General features: G+C 34.2%; 1 protein-coding gene across 8 annotated transcripts in view; it reads left to right on the top strand.

Moving 5' to 3' along the window:
* The window catches only part of BBS9 (Bardet-Biedl syndrome 9), a 456,994-nt gene that overhangs the window by 218,772 nt on the left and 215,692 nt on the right, over positions 1-22,530 (top strand). For 7 of the 8 annotated variants that reach the window (XM_032286823.1, XM_032286822.1, XM_032286826.1 and 4 more), the window contains 5 exons: positions 3,333-3,435; positions 5,489-5,593; positions 7,565-7,579; positions 12,530-12,670; positions 22,408-22,503. In XM_032286823.1, coding sequence (XP_032142714.1) covers positions 3,333-3,435; positions 5,489-5,593; positions 7,565-7,579; positions 12,530-12,670; positions 22,408-22,503 — 460 coding nt within the window. The remainder of the gene's footprint in view (positions 1-3,332; positions 3,436-5,488; positions 5,594-7,564; positions 7,580-12,529; positions 12,671-22,407; positions 22,504-22,530) is intronic. The other variant, XM_032286824.1, reaches the window with a different exon arrangement.

Raw genomic sequence — 22,530 nt, 5'->3', positions numbered from 1 at the left:
AAAAGAAATAACTGTAGAGTTCCAGGAATGATCTGTACTTTTGTATAGGGACACCTCTTTTATATCTACCTACTGATAACATTCAGACACATACATGTAATAATTTAGGAGTGCACTGTTTATTGCAAAAATAGATCTTGTGCCTTATCTAGATAACATTGCTCATGTTAATTGTATCCCCCACCAACCAGGAGTTAGCACCATCAGTAAACATACCTTTCCCTCCTGTGTAGTTCTTAAGCTTTTATGTGTAGTAGCCACCTTAAAATGATGACATGACACTACTGGAAAATTCTCCTTCATTCGTAGAACTTGCTATATTTGAGAATACCTAAGTCATAACTCTCTTTCTCATTGCCATTATAAAAGCAGGAGAAAGAATGCAACAGGCAAGGTTTGCAGAAAATTGGCGGGACCTACACAGCAGACACAATGACTTCCTGATCCTGTCTGACAGTTTCTATACAAATTTCTACTATAAATCTCTCCTTATGGCCTTTTATAACAACAGCAGCCAAGATATATAACCATGCAGGTTTCCATCATAATAAATCCTGTTAATTGAGAAAATTTTTCCATCCGTTCCGAGTGAATGAAGATGTGGCTACCTTGAGTATGTGTGCATGACGCATTGACCATCTATTCCAGGCAACTAGGCAGAGTGGTTGTTCATACCTGGCCTTTGGAGTCATATTTATATATCTAGGATAAAAATTTGGTATTATATTTCCTAAGGATTATATTTCCTAAGAGGCAGAAAATAGCATGAAAAATTCTTGTATTAATGTTTTATATATTCTCCTTAATATTCTATAATTATTTTCCTCTTAAAATATGAGGCTTATGATCTAGCCAAGTCTTTAACTCTTTTTTGGCTCAAACACAACTATTCTTTGTTACTGTTGTTATTTTCATTACCTATCTCCTTGATTTGTATTTTGAAAGGGCCTACCTCATGTTTGGGGTTCAATAAATAAGTGCATGAGAGCTATCATGATTGTTCATCTAAACCAAATGCAAATCCTTCTTGTTACAATGTAAAATTCTGTGATTATTGTCTAAGTAGACATCATTATGCCAGGAAAAGTCAGACTGCTCTTTTTGAAAATGGCTTATTACTACTTAAAGGAATTTTCATTTTTACTTTTAAAACTGAGCTCTCATGAGACTTTCCTGGTCACTATTTTCAACTCTCTAGTTGGATTGATGGCCTTGCACATGTTATTTACCTTCTCTGAACTTCTATTTTGTAAACTGTAGAATGGTGATACTTTTTTATTTGCAAAGTTAGAAATTCTGAGTCTTATCTACACTTGGCTAAAGGCATGGGCTCTGGATTCTGGTAGATAGCAGTTAAGTTGTGGTTCTTCCACTTAGAGTGGCCTTGGGCAAATTACTAGCATCTGTGAGCCACAGTCTTTTGTAAAATGGTTTATGATGGTATCTGTTAAACATTTTTATAAAGAGTAAATTAAATAATGTACATAAATAATTTGTTAGCATCGTTCCATGAATATAGAAACTGCTAATCATTTTTGACATTTATATTGTTCGTTTTATTTTAAAATATATGTACAGACTAGCATTATATTATTGTAATAGTAAAATACTTAAACTGTGTCCTGTTTGTTTAATGGACTAGCTAGTTGAAAGAAAGTTGTTTGTAGCACTTGCATGGTGTCTTCTTGCCATAATTACCATCAGGGTTTTACTAAAAAGTTATTGTGTTTACAATGGCCAGACATCATCAAGGAAGTTTAGTTTGTGGCATGATGATTCCCTGTGTATTCCCAGGATTTACAAAGTAAAAATTGAGGATTCATTGTTCATTGAGTTTATCCTATTTAATTGCATCAATAGTTGCCTTAAAAATTTTCCTTTGCAAGTCAAAATTTTTATGTTTAACTTATTTTTAAGTTGCACAGTGTACTCACATCACTTAAAATTAATATATTTACTGAATCTAATTATATATACATAATGTTTGAGGACCAATTGTATATTCCTGCATATATAAAAATATCCTTTTAATCAAGGAGGAGGTGATACATGCTTTTTTACTGAAGAGAAAATTTAAAACTACTTTTCTTAACAATATGAATGGTCTTTGAATTATGTTAGTTAATGTATCTGTCTCATATAACAAAGTCTAGTAACTAGACTGAACTGCTCTATAGAAAAGTTACCATATAGAATGGTGGTTTATTTATTTAATTTTTTTTCTCATGACACATCAGTTACCATGATGGAACATTTTAAAATAGCTTTATTTAGATATAATTTATATACTATATTATTCAGTTATTTAAAGTTACAATCCAAAGATTTTTAGTACAGTGTATTTACGGAAGTTTGCAACCATCACCACAATTTAATATTGGAACATTTTATCCCCCCTAAAAGAAATGCCATACCCATTACCTGTCATTCCTCATCCTCCCATTCCCCCATCCCCCCATCCCTAAGCAACTCCTAATATACTTTGTCAGTAGATTGCCTACTCTATACATTTCATATAAGTGGATCATACAATACCACAAAATGGTTCTTTGTGACTAGATTTTTTCACTTAGCGTAATATTTTTAAGGTTCACCCATGTTGTGGCATATAAATGAAATAATGCACATAAATTTGTTAACATAGTTCCTTGAGTATAGAAAACTGCTAATGGTTTTTATCATTAATACTTATAATGTATTTCATTTATTTCATTGTATATCACATTTTGTTTATCCATTCATCATGATGGGAATTTGGATTATTTCTGCTTTTTGGCTATTAGCATATTGTTGCTGTGAACCCTTTGTATAAGTTTTCAGGTGGACATATTTTTTCATTTATCTTGGTATAGAATTGTGAAGTTATATGGTAAATTTATGTTTCACCTTTAAAGAAACTGCCAGACTTTTCTTAGAGTAGCTGTACCAATTTACATTTCCACTGGCAATATATGAGGGTTCCAGTTTCTTCACATCATTGCTAACACATGTTATTGTCTGTACTTTTGATTGTTGCCATTTTATTGGGTACGTAGCAGTATCTCACTGTGGTTTTTAGTTTGTATCTCCTTCATAAGTAAGGATATGGAGCATCTTTGTAGGTACATATTGCCGATTTTTATTCTTTTGAGTAAAGTCTGTTTAACTTTTTTGCAGTTTCTACTTGATGGAATATTTTAATCTAGTACTTATTGTGTTTGTTTTGTGATTACTCATTTTTTTCCTCAGGTAATGTTTTCTAATTATTTGCTGGACATTTTTAAGTAGTTGTACTCATCTATCAATTTGAATAAAATGTAATTTTCTATTGGTAATAATTTCTGTTTCTTTAGGTCACACTACAGAATAGAGTCGTATTGCAAAAAGTCAAATTATCAGTCTGCGTACAACCGCCATTAGAATTGACTTGTGATCAGTTCACCTTTGAATTTATGAGTAAGTTTTTTGTTTTGGCTGAAAGTCTACCATGGTGTGAATTAAAAAAAAATGCTAGTTGTTCATTTAATGGCTATTATTTTGTGTCTGAATGGTGAGACTGGGATCATACCAAACTCAATGATTGTGTTGTTTTGCTTATATTTTCCCTTTTAGCATCAGCATGAACATTCAGTCAATAATTGTTGGGTCAAATTAATCTTTTAGGATTACAGATTTCTAAGTGCTGTTTGGAACTTGTTGGACCTGTAATTGTTATTTATTTATTTATTTTTGAGACAGGGTCTCACTCTCATTGGCCCAGTCTGGAGTGCAGTGATGTGATCATGGCTCACCGCAGCCTCAAGTTCTTGGGCTCAAGTGATCCTCCTGAATAGCTAGGACTACAGGCATATACCTTCTGGCTAATATTTTGTATTTTTAGTAGGGATGGGGTTTCACCGTGTTATTGATGCTGATCTTGAACTCCTGGGCTCATGCAATCTGCCTATCTTGGCCTCCCAAAGAGCAGATTACAGGCGTGAGCCACTGGGTCTGGTCTGTTCCTAAATACTAAAATTTAGAAGGCTTTCTTTATTGGCATTTTTCTAGTGATCTGTTTACTGAATCAGTAATGTTTGAAGAACAAATCTGGGATTTGGAGTTTGGCCTGAGTTTGAATCCTAGCTCATACTCACTTGATGTGTAACCTTGGATAAAAACTACTTTAGTAATCACTTGGAGCCTCAGTTATTTTAATCTGCAAAAAGGCAATAATGATATTTGTCTTACAAGGTTGATTTGAGGATTTAATTAAAAAGTAAATCTATAAAATATTTGTAATAATGCTTAAAGTAGTAGACATGTCATTAATGGCAACTCTTAGTAAGATTTCTTTGTATAGAATCTCTCACTCCCAAATTGTCATTAGTCCTGTTTACATGATCTTTGAATTACCTTTCAAGTCTTTTTTTCCTTTTTGTTTACTATAGCTTTTCTGCTAAGGCTTCTATCTCTTATTCATGAAGTCAAGAACATACCTTTCTTGTTTTGCCTCCATGTAACCAACCCATAGCTGAGTGCCTACCATTAGTGGGAACTCAATAAATCTTCGTAGAATGAATGGATAAATGACTGTGTGAAGTAACCTCATAGGTGATACCCAGCCATTGAACTTTTGCTTGCATTTCTGATTTTGTATAATTCCCATTTGTCTTTCTAAAATACATTCTGAATAATTTATTTTTTCCAGTTAAAAATCACTTATGGCTCTCTAATACAGGTTGGGGGCCAAACATGTTAACATAGATGAGCATGCACAGTCTGCCCAGTGGCTGTTATATCCCTATTCAATCCCCCTCATCCATTTTCTCCTTCAGTCTATTATGTTCTACTCATGATAAATTGCTGTTTTCCTCCCAAATTCTCTTGCCCTTTTGTGTACCGTTTTCTCTGTTCATGCTGCCTGTTCATCTAAGTAAAGAGCAGCAGTGGTGTATAATGCCAGATTCTTTGTACTTTGTTCTGGAGTCAGTCCCTAGTAGCTGTGCTACCTTAGGCAAGATTCTTCTTTTACTTTTTTTTTTTTTGAGACAGAGTCTTGCTCTGTCACCTGGACTGGAGTGCAGTGGAGAAATATTGGCGGAGTGCAGTGGAGAAATATTGGCTCACTGCAACCTCCACCTTCCAGGCGTCACCACGCCCAGCTAATTTTTTGTATTTTTAGTAGAGATGGGGTTTCATCGTGTTGGCTAGGGTGGTCTCGAAACTTCTGGCCTCACATGATCCGTCTGCCTAGGCTTCCCAAAGTGTTGGAATTACAGGTGTGAGCCACTGCGCACAGTCTTAGGCAAGCTTCTTAATCTCTCTGTATTCCAATTTTCTTATGCATAAAAAATGAGGACAATAATAGTAACAACCTCACAGGTTTGTTGTGAAGATTTAATGAGTTACTTCATGTAAAATGCTTTTGTACATGTACCTGGCATGCAGTGAGTACTTATTAAATTTTAACTATTGTTAATAACAATTGCCCCAACTTATGTAATGTATATTATTTTTTCATTGCTTATAGCACCAGATTTGACTAAAACAGTAAGCTTTTCTGTTTATCTGAAAAGAAGCTATACACCATCTGAATTGGAAGGAAATGCTGTTGTTTCTTATTCCAGACCAACAGGTAAACATACAGCCCTAATCATTCCTTTAAGTTGTTGGAGTTATGAGTTAAATGCTTACACATTTAAGATAAGAAAACATACTGTGAAATATAATTAAATGAGAACATGTCATTTTCTACTGTTAAGTAAAATTATATGTTCTCATTTTTTTTTTTTTTTTTTTTTTTTTTTGGAGACAGAGTTTCACTCTTGTTACCCAGGCTGGAGTGCAATGGCGCGATCTCGGCTCACCGCAACCTCTGCCTCCTGGGTTCAGGCAATTCTCCTGCCTCAGCCTCCTGAGTAGCTGGGATTACAGGCACGCGCCACCATGCCCAGCTCATTTTTTGTGGTTTTAGTAGAGACGGGGTTTCACTATGTTGACGAGGATGGTCTCGATCTGTTGACTTCGTGATCCACCTGCCTCGGCCTCCCAAAGTGCTGGGATTACAGGCTTGAGCCACCGCGCCCGGCCTTGTTCTCATTATTTTTATGTTTTATGAGTAGTTCATGATAAGTCTATTTAGCTGATTTCCATATGTAATGTTTGGTTCTCTCTTTTTAGATAAAAATCGGATACATTTTTATTCCTAATAGAAGAATGTTATCTAGTCAGACTTCATTTATTTGAACTAAAGGCTAGTATTGATGCAGAGTTTTGCTCCTTAATTCAGCTAAATCCCAGTTCTTATTTCACAACCAGGAAGAATTAGGTATGCAGACACGGTGAAGAGTGAGGAAGCTGGAATTTTCAAGCGATAGGAAAGCTCTCAGCAGAGAGAGGGGTCCAGCAGGCAGGTTTCCGGCTCACAAATTGAATACCAGGGCTCCTACACATAAGCTGATGAGGCAAGACTCCTCCCCTGCATAAGATGCAAATTCCTAGTGGCTTCACCCCATTCCCCAGTGCGCTTGCAGGCATGCCCAGGCAAACCATAGGTGGTATAGGAAAAGGCAGCATTCGATTGGCTAAGACATTATTTGGAAAGAATCAATTAGGAAAGGTCGGGCACACAGGGGCACAAGTTTTTCTTCTGGGTCGTGGGTTTCATCCAGGATCAGCAGTCTGGTCTTTCAGCCTTCACGCTGTTGTAAGCCTGAAGGTGAGCTTTCACCAGGGACTTTCTCTATTTGCCTAGGCATTTGTCTGCCTCCTGCCTCTGTCAGTATGAATTAGTAGAAAAGAATATTATAGATTATTCCAACATTAGGGCAGTAATCAGAGTTTTAGACGCTGTTTTAGTGACTAAATAAAACTCTTTAGCATCTTATGGGTTAAAATACTTAAGAACAGGTCTTTTAAATCTTAGTCTGCATTTTTTCATCCATTTTTGCCTATTATGCTTTTCTGTAATTTAAAAGACAGATTTAAAAGATTACAAATCATTGGTATTGGTTGAAAGCGAATTAGAAATTAACATTGGGAAAGTCTGCAAAATGCCAAGAGAAGCAAAACAAAACAAAACAAAAAAACAGACATTATTAACAGTAGTATTTTTAAACATTTATTATAAAAAAGAGGAACTGGATTGACTTTAAAGGGGAAAGTTAAAATAAAATAAATTTTAAAAGTAACTGGAAATGTTCATATTATATATTTTCCCTTTTACTCAGTTTTTTTCATTTAATGCTCTTGATGTCATTTACATATTGAGTCTTTTTTGCTCTTTGGCTAGATCATTACTTGTTTTTGTTTTTGTTTTTGTTTTTTTCCACATTTACACCGGAATAACACATTCTCATAGATTTCTGAGAATGGAAATATAAACAAGTATATTGTTGGATTTTATTTATTTATGTTATACTCTTCAATTGTGAATTGACTTGACTTTACTTGTGTTTGGAGAGTTACTTAAGTCATCTGTGAGAATCTTGAAATTTTAATTTGTATTTTAAGCAGATATGTATCAAATTTGTGTTGTAATTTTACCACAGATAATTTGTTGCATTCTTTTTCTCCTATCCATTTTTGCATTGCCTGTAATGGATAGATCGAAATCCTGATGGTAAGTATAAAGATAATTTAGAAAAAAATGAATTTCAGAACTGAAATTTGGTTGATGAATTGAATTGATATATTACACCATGAATGAACTCTTCTTATGGGCTGTTATAGAGAAACTTCTTTAGGATGATACAGTGCCTTGATTCTGCTATGAAAAGCATAGTAGATATTTCCACAAAAAGCTGTCATTATTGGGTGTTTGAGTCATGAGAATGAATGAAATTAGGAGTAGGAAGAGAATGGCTTTTTTGAAAAATATTAAAGGTGTTATTGACCACTTATTTCTGCAAGTCATTGGTTATTTAGCTGCATGCTCTGTTATTTTACTTAAAGAAAGAGTTTTTAAAAAGGGTGTTTGTTACTGAATTCTAAATTGTGTTTTTCTACATGGCCCAAGAGCTTCACCTCTCTCTGATAAGAATAGTGTATGTATTTGATCTGTGGGCCTATTCCTTGTCTTGTTTAGAATTTGTACGGGAATGTTATCAAAGGTCTGACCTCCTCTAACTTGCTTGGGTCAGTGTTGTTACTCACTTTGTTTCCCCCAAATCTTTTGCTTCACTCTGCTATAATTCTGATCATAATATGAGCTTAATTAAGTTTGTTCCTGAGGTTCTCCACATAGGTGTTGAGCTTTTTGAGGGCAGGGATCAAGCACTCATCTTTGAATTGCATGCTAACAGAGTACATAGCAGGCACTACAAGTATCTCTGATTATTTTTCCTCTTAGATATAGACTAACTGTGGTAGTTTATCTTTACTGGTTATTTTAAGATACATTTTAATAGCAGTGTCAATTAGTAATAATTAAATAAATATAATGAAATTATTTAAAGGTAGTGGCAATATTTACTCATGCAGTTTGGATGATACCAACAACCTGAGTTGCACAGCACATGTCATCTTGATATCTGGAAAGTGAATATATATTTATATGAGAAGTATTTAAGAGAAGTAAATGTTTAGCTTAACAATATGTAGTATACTTGTCAAGTTAGAATTTGGATCATTAAAAATAACCTGATATTAATATTGAATATTTACATTTTAATTAGCTAGATTGCATGTAATTGTTAAGATTTTAGACTGAATTTTGTAAAATATCATATTATTATTTAAATGATTAGTTTTAAGTTTAAAAAAATCAAAGTTATTGTTGAAAGATATTTATTCCTTCTTACTGTAAATTGAGCCCAAACTATGAGGAAAAAACTCACAATTTATAGAAATTGTAGTGTTTCAATAAAAAGTGAAAGCTGGTTTTAATAATCTCTGATATATTTTTAAATTATAATTAAGCTTTAGGGAGTGCAGTTGAACTATTCAGCGGCACCTAGTAGGCAAGAAAATAATATGTTGCTACTTAGATCTTACCTACACACAAGGCTTCATATTTCAAAGACTGATCCATTTTATTGTCTTGATCTGTTCGGGCTGTATTGCAGATAAGTTGTTCTGCTTTTATATGTGGAAAAAGAGAGGCAAACGAGGTTTTATGTTGTCCCATAAGGGTTAGTCTCCATTATTTCTGCATTAAAGTTACATGACGTGGGCAGTGTAAAACATGACTGCAGATGAAGCACAGTACGTAGCCAGACATAACAGGAAGGGATCAAGGAATTTCTGGCTACCAGACATTGCTACTGCTTTGGGGTCCTTGTTTTCAATATGAAATTACTCTAGCAGGCCCCTGGAAAGAGTTCTAAAGGCATTATATAGATATGTAATATATAGGTATAGTTATTTTACTCATATATATATATATATATATATTTCTATGTTCTTTCTTCTTTCATCTTTTAATGCACATTTTGGCTTCCAGTATGACAGTGATACTGGGCTTTTGGGTGTGCCAGATGTAATTAGAAGTCTCTTCCTAGAAAAAAAATGTTCTGTTAGAACTAGTTTTGAGAGAATATTCTCTCTGAGTGTTAAATAATTTTGTGATTAATTGCTCCATAGTAGTTATGACTATCCATTTCCTCTAGTAGGTTAGGAAGGGAAGTGTTTGAAGGAGAGGTGATTATATCTGGTGAAAATAAAATGCAGAACAAAATCAGTCTGATGAATGAATAGGCTAATATTAGAGTAAAATAAATGACAAAAGTGTCTTTTCTCTCAACATAGCACTCAGAGAATTCAGTAAGACCCATATAGAGACTACTTTGCCAACTATATAGAGAAAATATTGCTGATGGTAGGCAAAGTTAGGACTAATTAGTCTCTTTCAACTAAGTTGAAAGCTGTTCTACTAGCAACTGTGAAAAGTCTTTAAATACATGTAATTCTTTTCCTTTTTTATTACAAACACATACACCCACACATGTCTCTATGAGTCTTTGGCTTCAGGATCTTAGACACAATTACAGCCTGAAGAGTAATTGGTAGCCAAATTTACACTTCAGGTTTCTTAAGAAGGTGTAAATCCCAGTAGAAGCGTGCCTCTGATAAACCTCATGTCTAAAAACTAGAGATTGTATTGTAAAATCCTTGGATTTTAATTTGATAGTAAGTGTTATAAAATAGTGACATTCTAATTTTTCTTTTAAGGAATGGTTTCCATAGACTGGTTTCTTAAAGATTTCATAACTCTTTTTTTTTCCCTAATGCTAAAACTTTTTGAGCTGCTATCATTTAAAAAATAGCCATAATCATTTTATTAAGTATGAGTGTCATCATTTTTCAAAGTAATGTTTTCCAAATGTGCTATGAAATAGGTTTATAATTCCTGCAGAGAAAAGATATTCTGGAGGGGTTCTACAAATCTTAGCAACTGCAAAACATTGCCCTCATGTGTGATATTGTCATTAACTGACCTAACTAAACTGTAAATTGAGTTATAATGTATTTTCCTTCTTGGCTTTATTAGTGCTTGCAATCCATTTGTTTCAATTTCTGAAAACTTATATACACTACCAGTTTCTGTAGTGCTGAGTTTTTGCAGATTTAGGGTAATAATCTTCAAATATATAGGCTCAGTCACTTAAAGGCAACGTTGTTGATTATGTTTTTATTTTTTTAACTGTGAATTTAATCGGTACCTGGTCCAAGTAAAGTAGTGGCTACAGTGTTAGCAGTATAGTTTTAGAGGAACATTCACAGTCAAATTTTGGTTTGAACAATTAGCTCAGAATTTGGTTAAAAGTATATAGAAGATAGTTTCTTTTTATGCACATACAGAATTTGTCAGAAGAGGAAGCATTTGTTTTTGTTGTACTAGTCATTAAAAATGAAGGAGATGGAAATAAGTTTCAGTTTCCTTGTTCTTTCCAGACCATATCTATTAATTGATACAATCTACAATTTTTTCTACAATTTACTTATTATAGAGGAAGCATGCTCAGTGGCTGTATTTCCATAATTTGAGGATATATAGAATATATGGAAATTTCCTTGAAGTTGGAGAAAGTAGTGCTTTGTAATTTTTTTGTAGTGATATTGATGGTTGTGGTTTGTGCAGTATCTTAGATCATGTTACTATAATATTTTGATTCAAAACATCTCATCATTGTAAAGTACAAATACACATGCCTCTAAAAGCCTCACAGAATGTCATGAAATAATACCCTGGGACTTTTCTTAGGAGACACCAGTTATAATTTGCATCTAGGATTCTAGGAGAAGTGAATTTAACATCTGTTGGTTATGAGCAAAAAATGAGCTATGTAAAACTTGATGGATAATAGATTATATTGAAGAGAATGACAAATATGCTCCACATGCTCTGAAAAAGTATTTAATTGACCTCATATATCAATGTTGGTGATTTCTCTCTATCCTAGTGAATAAGTAGTACTGAAAAGCATACTCCCTGCTTGGATATGGAGTAAGCCATACAATTCCAATTGAGTTTAGCAAAATATATTGCCAATTCCAGGGATCCTGCTTTGGGATCATGTCTCCAAAATAACTGCTTCTGCTTTTGCTATTTTTAAGCTGCTCATAGACTCCTCTATAAAGAAATAAAGGAATTAATGTGTGGATTCATCAAGTATAGTTAGAACATTTAGAGTTTTCAATTTTTTGACAGCAATATGGCACAACATAGGCTTTTTATAGGTTATCTTTTATCTTAACCAGTCCAAAACAGTGTTCTAGAAAAAAGGAGCGAAAACTAGGGTTTTAGTATTGCTTTTCTGGATAAATAGAGAGCCTAATTTTCTTTGGTTTTAATTTCATTTTCTGTAAAAATATTGAAAATGAATTTGAAAAATTTTATTAAAATTCTAGTATGAAAGTCTTCATGGTCATATATTGTTACCTATTTCAGTATGCATGTATGAGTATTAAAATAATTTGACAATGGAATGACTATGTAAGCCTTCCAAAATGTCACTCAAGGTGATATGTAAAGTTAAATGGCTTGAGAAAAATGTAATTCATATAAAGGCAATATTCTACATATTACTGTGTAAAATGTACATGGATTTCAATAGAACTTGAGCAAATCCTGCTTTCATGCTCATAATTTAAATCTTCATCAAGTAAAAAAAGCTAAAGATTTAAAATGTTTTTGAGTAGGGAAATTTTTAGATATGGTGATGTAGTCTTACTGATATGACAGAAACTTCATATTCTTTGCTCGTGTTTGCTGTTAGTCTTGGATTGGGGCTAGAGCTCTGCAGGTCTTAAAGACTTAGTAATTGAATGTAAGTAACTATAATATGTTATATAGTATCCAAATGTGATGATTTAAAAAATATGATACTACTATTAAAGATCTCATGTCTAGCCTTCTTTTAAAATTTTATTTTTGCCTTGTACCTTTGGAAAAATAGTAATGAAATATGAATCATGATAACAATTCACGGTTATTTTAGCTTTGTTAAACAAAGTAGGCAGGCAACAAACAAACCAAGATATTTTGCTGCTCAAACTATTATGAGTACAATTACTTTTTGCCAAATTATTTGTTAAGTCTATAAATCCACGTATCTCTCTTTTATTTCAGGTATTCCTCGAGTTATCCAATGTAAATTTAGACTTCCCCTAAAGTTAATTTGCCTACCAGGTCAGCCTTCAAAAACTGCAAGCCACAAAATTACTATTGATACCAACAAATCTCCAGTCAGTCTTCTTAGTCTCTTCCCAGGTAAGACTTTTGAAATAACATGCCTGCAGTATAAAAAATGCTAAGAATTTAGAATGGAATCCTTCATCAGCAGATAATGATGGGGTAATTATCAGATAATTGTTAAGTTAGAGTATAAAAATGCCTCAAGGATTTTTCCCTCCTTTGCCTGTTCAAAGGTGAATAGCTTATATTAACAAGGTAATAAGACGTTCCTTTTAAGTTTGATTAAAATTATTATAATCATTATTTTGCTACAGTATTCAGAAATAAAAACATAAAATGTTTCTCTTTAGACTGACTTTTTTTGACTTGGAATGTAAATATTTATTATTCATCTTTATTGTAGGTTTTTGGATATATCTGTCCTCTAAGTATGTAAATATTATTTATCTTCATTGTAGGCTTTTGTATATGTACCTTTTTAGAGTATATACTTATGTCTCTGAAAAGTAATCTCATAAGTAGATGCTTTTTGTGCTCTTTTATTCTGCTGCCTGCATCAGCTAGAGTGTGGGTAAATGTTCATCCTGTGCCTCTGGTTGTTTAGAATGGTTTTGTATCTAATGCTTCAATATCACAGTGAACATTTGGGGTAATTTGTGATGGTGTGACTTTCTTCAAGTGTCAATTTTTCTTTTTGAGTGGCTTAGAAAGTAAAGACGCTTTGATTGGATAAAACATCCTTAGTAACAAAGATTTTTAGTGTGTCATGTCATTAACTTTCTTGGTGGTGAGGTAGAATTGAAGAATAAAATCTGGGAATTAAATCAACCGTTTTAAGCCCTTTATTAAAAATTAGCACTGTTGGCTATGAGATGCATCTTCACCTTTGCATTAGTGGATAAGATTTAGGATACAAACAATACTTCCCCCAAGATTCAGAAATTTATGGTAAGTCAACTTTTGTGTTATTAACTAAAGTGATTAAAATTTATTTTTTATCAATTTGCAGTATTTCAAAAATTTATTTATATGTAACTCTGAAAAATCTCAAAAATTTAATATTTTATTATAATTATTCTAAAGTGTGAATTGAGTTTGGATATATATGTGTGTGTGTATATATATCCAATACATGTGTGTGTATACATATATGTGTGTGTATATATGTATATACGTTCATATATATATGTATGTGTGTATATATATTGTTAGCAAAATATTTTTTACTTTTTGGGTTCTTTCTTTCTCCCATCTCTTCTCTTCTTTAATCTCCTTATTTTTTAGTCAATTTCTCATAACAAGCTTGGATTCTGAAAAAGGCAGACTCACTACCTTTTGTAACATCTTGCACAAACTTATTAGTTTCTTGGGTCTCCTATACTACCTTAGGAACATAGTTGGAAATTATATGAATAACAGCAAATTTATTGGTGGCTTTGAAAAATGTTTAAGCACCTGACTTCTGAGGAACAGTTGATCTTTACTGTAGATAAATGGAACCCAGTTAGAGATTGAATAAAAACGAGTGCCTTTGAGCAGAAAGGTAATCTCCATGAGATATGATTTGGGTCATATGTACTAAAGAAAGCTTAGATGACTTATCCATTTTCCTCCTGATTTTGGGCTCAATTGTTTTGATGTCATTATGCTTATCAGCATGTATTTGCTTCTTACCCACTTTAGGAATGGGACACCGTGACAATTTTAAAAAATTTCTTCTGGGGTCCAATATATATGATATGGAGTGGTTTCTAAAAAAAAATTCCTGAATTTGTATTCATGTTAAACATACCGAATGGAATCATGTGCTTGTTTAAAACAAGTATCACTTCACTCTTACAAAAGTAAGACTGAGATAAAATTGCCATTGCAAATCTTCTATTTTTTTAACTGAAAAAAGCAAAATTAATGAGCTTTCTAGAGAAAATATATATAGAGAAGAAATAAAACAACTTTTACTCAACATGTCTTTCCATTTGTTTATTTCCAGTTCTCTTGCTGTGAACAAATATAGGTATAGTTAAAATAGCTTTAACTTTTCTTATTACAAAAGAAATGTGAGATTTAGAAAATGTGGGTAACCAAAAGGAAAAAAGTGAATGTTACTAGTAATTCTACCATCCAGCAATACCTTTTTGTGTTTCAGTATGTTTTTCTAATCTTTAAAGAAGTACTTTTTCTAAGCATTTATCCCCAAAAAGAAAAATTTTACTTGCCATATTGTTTTTTTGAGACATCTTTTTACGTCATTAGATATTTTTGTTATATGATGTTAATGATTACATAGTATTCTGTCATAAATCCATACTATAAAATCATTTGACCAGCATTATGCTTTTAGATATACATGTCGTTTTTAGTTTATTAATATTATAAATACACCTGTGATGAATATTGTTGTAACAATACTCCTTTAAATTTATTACAGTTTATTTGCTGAATATTTAAAAGTGAAATTGCTGGGTCAAAGAAGGAATCAGGATGTTTTTAAAGCTTCTGAAATACAGTGTGAAATTGACTTCCTGAAGGAATACCAGTTAACCCTAACAAGAATGTTTGAATAAAGGTGTCTAATACCCAAATCCTTGCCAATAGAGAATATTATAATTATAAAAACCTTTTAATATGCTTAATAGTTATATAGAAAAACATTTATTTACATATATAAATAGCTATCTGGGGTGCTTCTGGCACCCCAGAAAAGTGAATTAAGCAATGAAAACATTTTTGGGACAGTCTCATTCTGTCATTTAGGTTGGAGTGCAGTGGCATGATCATGGCTTACTGCAGCCTCTACCTCCTGGGCTCAAGCAATTCTTTCACTTACCCTTGAGAGTAGCTGAGACTACAGGCATGTACCACCATGCCTAGCTAATTAAAAAACATTATTTGTAGAGATAGAGTCAAACTATGTTGCCCAAGCTGGTTTTGAACTCCTAGGCTCAAGTGGTCTTCCCATCTTGGCCTCCTAAAGTGTTGGGATTACAGGCATGAGCTACTGCGCCTGGCCAAAGTATTTCTTTATCTCACATAAAGAGAAATCCAGAAGTGGACAGTGGAAGCTGTGGCAGTTGTTCATGACTGTTATCAAAGGCCTAGCATTTTTTCTGTCTTTGTAATCTGCCATCTTTAGTGTGTTGACCTGTTCCATGGCAATAAGATATTTGCTTCAGCTTCAGACATCATATCTGATTACAAGGTAGGAGGTAGGGGGAAGAAATAGCTATATAGTGATGTTAACTTTTATCAGAAAAGCATGTTTTCAAAAGATACCCTGGGAAATTCAATAGCCATAATTTTGTCACATGGCTTCCTCTAGCAGTAAAAGAGGCTGCGAACTAAATGGGCTAGGGAAAAGGGGGCTGGGAACATAGGTTAAATTACCTGACCATCAATGTGTGTCGTGATATCAGTAGTTTTGGACAAAAATTTTACTTAAATATAATTAACAGGTAAAATGTCATTTGATAATAGTATTTTATGTTGCTCAAGTATATTTCTACATTTGCTTGTCAATATATTCATATTTTTCTGGTTACATAATATTCCATTATTTGAAGTTGTCATGTACATACAGTTTTTTTGTACGTCTCTATTTCTCTTAGGAGAAATTCTTTGGAGACAAATGCTTGAGTTAATGGGTATGAATATTTGAAATCTTTATTCAAATACCAGCTGCCTTCCAGAAAAGTTATATCAGGTTATACTTCCAGCATCAAGGTTCATGCCCATGATAGCAGCTGGATTCATTAAGTCTTTAAAAATTTTTGACATTATTAGGTAAAAAATGACATTTCATTTTTAACTTGCTTTTCTAAATTACTTGTTAGCATAGTTACAATTTTTCTTAACGACTTGCATTTCTTCTTTTAATTCTTTCTTTTAAGGTTTATATTTTTAGGGGTGTGTGTGTGTGTGTGTGTGTGTGTGTGTGTGTTTCAGTGGTTTAATCTGGATCACAACCACAAGCTGAGTATTTGGTTATGTGGGTTTGAGGCTAGAATTGACATTGCATAGATAACCTGAAACATCTCAAAATGAGTAGTTTTACTTTTAAATGGCTCCAGGTTTGTAGTGATCACAGGAACCTGGAAGTAGCAAAATTAAATGCTTTGTGAGTTTAATTGTTAAGTATTCGTTTTGAGGAATGTGGTATTTTACTTAATTTGATATATATAAGCTATAACCAAAAGGTAAATAAAAACATCTGTAAAAATTTAGCAAAGAAAATTATTTCAGATGTGGATGTTGTAAAAGTATTTGCCTCAATTTTGATGACAGTTTTGAATATGCAAGGAAGAAAATTTTAAAAGAATTGAGGGAAATAGCATGAGAAATATAATTATGTTTATCAAATTAATCATCCAAAAAATGGGGCCTAAATTATCTTTAGAGCCTTTCTCTAATTTCATGTTGAGTTGATTTGGGAGAGGAATATCCCACATCTAGGTAGTAAAATTTCTTAATTGCTTTCCTCATAGTTTCAGGTTTTCATGTTATGCTAGGAATGATCTCTATTCTAAGATTATAAAATATTTACTTATTTTTTCTGGTACATTTTTATGCTTGTTTTATTTGCAAACAGCTTCAATGAATATTTTTATGCCTTTTATAAAGCTTATTTGAAGTATAAGTTTTGTACAATAAATTACACATTGAAACATATAATTTTGAAAAGTTTTGATTTCTGTATTTATCTGTGCAACCATCTCAACAGTTAAGATGCTGAACATATCTATCACTGCCAAAAGTTTCCTTTTGCCTATTAGTAATCCCTTATCTCGTATCCCAAGCAACTACTGATCTGGTTTCTGTTATAGAGATTAACTTGCATTTTCTAGAATTTTATAAAATGGAACTATTACAGTATGTGTTCTTTTTCATCTGTCTTCTTTCACTCCTTTATTTGATATGTGATTTGCAAATAATTTCTCCCAGTCTGAAGGATGTATTTTCATTTTCTTAACAGAATCTTTGGAAAAGCAGTTCTTAATCTTGATAAATGCCAGTTTATCAATTTCTTAATGAATCATTATTTTACTGTTATATCTAAGAAATCTTTCCTAATCCAAGGTTACAAAGTTTCTCTCTCTTTTTTTGGTAGAAGTTTTCTAGTTTTAAACTTTACATTTAAGTGTCTTCTCATTTTGTGCTGATATTTACGTGTGGTGTGAGGTATGGGTGAAATTCATGTTGTGCATCTGGGTGTCTAATTGTTACAGCATTATTTTTCAAAGACTGTCCTTTTCCACTGAATTGACCTTTCAACTTTGTTGAAAATCATCTGACCACACTTATGTGGGTGTATTTCTGTTTTCTTAATTTTGTTCCATTGATCTCTTTGTCTATTGCTATACACCAATAACATTGTGTTTTGATCACTGTAAATTTGTATATAAGTCTTAAAGTCAAGCAGTGTAATTTCTCCAACTTTATTCTCAAAGTTGTTTTGGAGATTTTAGGTCCTTTGCATTTTCATATGAATCTTAGAATCAGCTTGTAAATTAAACAAAACTGGCTGTTGGGATTTTGATTGGAATTGGGATTATATCGATTCCATAAATCAATTTGGAGAGAATTGATATCTTAACAATATTGAACATGGTATAAATTTCTCTCTTTATTCTGGTTTCTTAAGATGAAAGTGCAAACTGTCTTTCATTTATTTACAGCCTATTTTGTTTCTCTCTGTGAGGGTTTGTACTTTTTCATGTATAGGTTTTACACATCTTTTGTCAGAATATCCCTATTTCACTTATTTTTATGCTATTGTGTTTTATTTCAATTTCAAATTGTTCTTTGCTAGTAAACAGAAATACAATTGGTTTTCCTTTCTTTTGAGATGAAGTCTCACTGTGTTGTCCAAGCTGGAGTGCAGTCATGTGTTCTTGGCTCACTACAACCTCTGCCTCCTGGGTTCAAGCAATTCTCCTGTTTCAGCCTCCCATGTAGCTGGGACTACAAGCATACGCTACCATGCCTGGCTAATTTTTGTATTTTTAGTAGAGACAATATTTTACCATATTGGTTAGGCTGGTCTCGAACTCCTGACCTCAGGTGATCCGCCCTCCTCAACCTCCCAAAGTGCTGGGATTACAGGTGTGAGCCACCATGCTTAGCTACAGTTGATATTCTTATATCAATCTTTTATCATGCAATATTGTTAAATCACTTGTGGGACTTTATTAACTTTTTTGTAGATTTAATCAGTCAGTGTTCTATATAGCTGATCATCTTATGTGTAAATGAAAACAGTTTTACTTCTTTCTTTCCAATCTGGATTGTTTGTTTTTGCTTGCTTTTTGCCTTGGCTAGAACTTCTGGGACAATGTTGAATATAAATGGTAAGAACAGACATTGTCTTTCACTATTAAGTATGTTTTAGCTATAAGCAGTTTTTAGATTTTTTTTTAACAGGGTGAGGAAGTTGCCTTCTATTCCTAGGTTGCTGAGATTTTAATAAGGAGTGGATATTGCATTTTTTTTTCAAGACTACTTCTACATCAACTGGGACATTCTTATCATTTTCTTCTTTATTTGGTTAAATATGGTAAATTACATTGATTAATTTTTAATGTTAGAACAGCCGTGCATTCTTGAGATAAATTATAAATGGTCATGAAGCATTATCTTTTCACTATATCTTTAGATTTAATTTGCCAAACTATATTTTAGAATTTTTATTTCTAAGTTCATAAGAGAAATTGATCTGTAATTTAGTTTTTTTTTCCATAGTTATGTGACTAATTTTTACTCCGTTCAACATTTTACGTTTTGATGTTATGAGTTTCTTATATCTGGATATTTCCACTTTTCTCCAGATTTGGAAGTTTTGCTCTTATTGTTTCTCTTGATACTGTTCCATAAGTCTTGCAGGCTTTCTTCTTTCCTTTCATTCTACCACCCCACCCCCGTATTCTCTAATAATCTGACTTTGAGTTCACAGATTCTTTCTTCTGCTTGATCAGTTCTACTTTTGATGTCCTCCCTCCCTCCCTCCCTCCCTCCCTTCCTTCCTTCCTTCCTTCCCTCCTTCCCTCCCTCCCTCCCTCCCTCCCTTCCTCCTTCCCTCTCTCCCTCCTTCCCTCCCTTCCTCCTTCCCTCTCTCCCTCCTTCCCTCCCTTCCTCCTTCCCTCTCTCCCTTCTGTCCATCTTGCTCTCTCATCCAGACTGGAGTACAGTGGCATTATTATGGCTAATTGTAGCCTTGACATCCTGGGCTCAAGCAATCCTCTGACCTCAGCCTCCCAAGTAGCTGGAACTACAGGTGCATACCACCACACTTGGCTAATTTTCTTATTTTTTGTAGAGATAAGGTTTCACTTTGTTGCTCAGGCTAATCTTGAACTCCTGGGCTCAAGTGATCTGCCCATCTCGGCCTCCCAAAGTGCTAGGATTACTGGTGTGAGCCATGGTGCTCAGACGTTTTCATTTCATTCATTGTATTTTTTCAGCTCCAAAATTTGTTATTCTTCTAAGTTTTTTGAACTGTTTCTCTCTCTTTTCTTTTTTCTGGCTTACAAAGCTTCCTGAAAACAATTCTTTTGAATTCTTTGTTAACTTGTAGGTGTCCATTTCTTTGGGGTCAGCCACTGGGAAATTATTGTGTTCTTTTGGTAGGGATATGTCTCCTTTGTTTTTCATGTTTCTTGTTGCCATACTTTGATGCCTGCACATTTGGTGGATCAGCCTCCTCTTTCCAACTTCGTGTGCTGATTTTGGTATGGAAAGACCTTCTTTGGGACGGTCAAGGCTGCTGGCAGTACGAGGTGTAGAGGTCCTGGCCCTGGCAAGGGCATAACAATGTAGACTGTGTGCAGCTCTCTTAGCTGTGGTTGGTGTTGGTAAAGATTGCAGGTATCCTCAGTTGCCAACTCTGTGAGTGTTCTCAGTGATAGTGAGGGCTGTTGGGATCTTTAGTGGCAGTGGATACTAGGGTACTTCCAATCTCTTTCTCTTCCACCAGGGAAATCATGGCCAAGGGGATCCCCCTTGGCACTCTGACTGGCATGTGGGCCAGTTTCCAGTGCCTGGTGAGTGGCACCTATGGAAATGCCATGGAGCCAAGTCCTGAAGCATGAGCATGTGTAAAAGGACTTTGGCTCTGGGCTTTGGGTGGTAAAGGCACCAGTACCCAGAGCACAGGAACCCCCATTACTCTGTTGGTAATGGTATGTGAGGCATTAGTGTTTATGAAACAGCTGAGGAGCCCAAGATGGGAGCATGGATTTTGTTACTGTAGCTCTAGGGTATAGAATGGGGCCTTGTTGTCTATGGCAGGTGATGTAATGACTGAACCACCGGAACACGCAGAGGGACCTTAGTTCTAGGACCTTGGGTGTGAGCTGGCTCACTATGGTGGTAGCTCTGGTAGCTGAGACGTGGTTGGGCATAGTGCAGCCACAGAGCCAGTGTCTGAAGTATGCACATTCCTGAATGTGGCCTGGGGGTTAGGGGAATGTGCAAGGTCTGGAGAGGTGGTGGTTTTGGTCCTGGGGTGGTACAACAGCAACTACTTCTTGAGCAAGGGAATGTAGGGCCATGACTTCCTCTCTGGGGTTCCCTGGTAAAAATGGCTGTTGGTTACCTCAGTGGCGTAAGATGCTGGTGTTTTCTGTGGAGCAGGCTGCTGGGAACCATGCAAGTTCCCACTCCATGGCTGTCACCAATAGCCTGTTGCCTTTATTCTTTGTCACTAGCCATTCGTAGGCACCTTAGGTATGCTGATACAACCAGCCATTTGTTCTGTATTGCTGGAGCTTCTTAAATGGGCCCTTGAGCTCTCACAGGACTATTCTGGTTTTTAAATAGCTGTCTTTCTCTCACTCTATTTTTTGCCAGGGATAAAGACTGGCGTCCCCTACTTTACCATCTTGGTGACATCCTTTACCACTGCGATGATGTTTAATATTTCTTTTGTCTGTTAAGTTGTTTGTAAATTGGATCTAGAGCTAGTAGAGTCAAGACTGATTATTTTGACCAGATTTCTTCATGGGTGGTAGTATAGACTTTCAGCAGAGGGTACATAATATTTGTCTTCTTTTGTGTGTGATGGTAACAGCCATTGGTATTCAATGCTGAGATCCATTAGTTCACTATAGGCTGAAAAATAGATATTCTATTGCTTTCATACTTTCTTCATTTTTTAGCTGGAATATTTCTATACAGAGAACATTTACTTTAACTAATAGTGGTTATATGGTGCAGTATGAGTAGGGTTTTCAGGATAAATGCTTGGTTCTTTCCCTTAATTACTGTTTTAAACATTTTTTTAAATAGAGTTTAAAATAGATAATGTCAATTCTCTAGGATCCTTCAATAGTGACTATTTGTTGTTATTTTGTTTTTAAGTCTCTGTATGAACTCATGCCTTTAAACATATTTGATGTGTTTTACTCCATTGCAATTATTATTGTCCTTTATACCCAAATATTTTTATCTCTGGTCGATAGTAGTCTCTTTAAGCTGTCTTTCAAGTCCTTTTTATAAAACGCTACTGGTTTGCTGATAGCTTCCTTGCTATCTGGTGTGAAAAGATATTCTAGGCTCATCTTGTGCGTATTCTGTCTCATATTTGGAATCAACCATTAGAACAAATGAAATTAAATGATTCCAGAGTTTTATTGTAAGGCAGAAGTTTCATTAATTGGAGGCTACTATGGAAATCAAAGTTAATATATTATAGTTCACACATGGAGTTTATACGTGACTAGTGACATAGAAAACACCCATCATTCAACTAAGGTTACTATTTCAAATATGTTGATTTTGCCTTCTGGTTACATAAGGTGATTTCTCTCTTTTCTTTATAGGCTTTGCCAGTCAGTCAGATGATGATCAGGTGAATGTAATGGGTTTTCACTTCTTAGGAGGTTCCCGAGTTACTCTTCTTGCTTCCAAAACTTCTCGTAAGTAAAACCATGCTATTACTGCTT

The sequence above is a fragment of the Sapajus apella genome, unplaced genomic scaffold (genome assembly GCF_009761245.1).
Source record: "Sapajus apella isolate SASKATOON/1434 unplaced genomic scaffold, GSC_monkey_1.0 scaffold19, whole genome shotgun sequence".
Classification (NCBI taxonomy): domain Eukaryota; kingdom Metazoa; phylum Chordata; class Mammalia; order Primates; family Cebidae; genus Sapajus; species Sapajus apella.
This window is presented reverse-complemented; position numbering and strand designations above follow the sequence as displayed.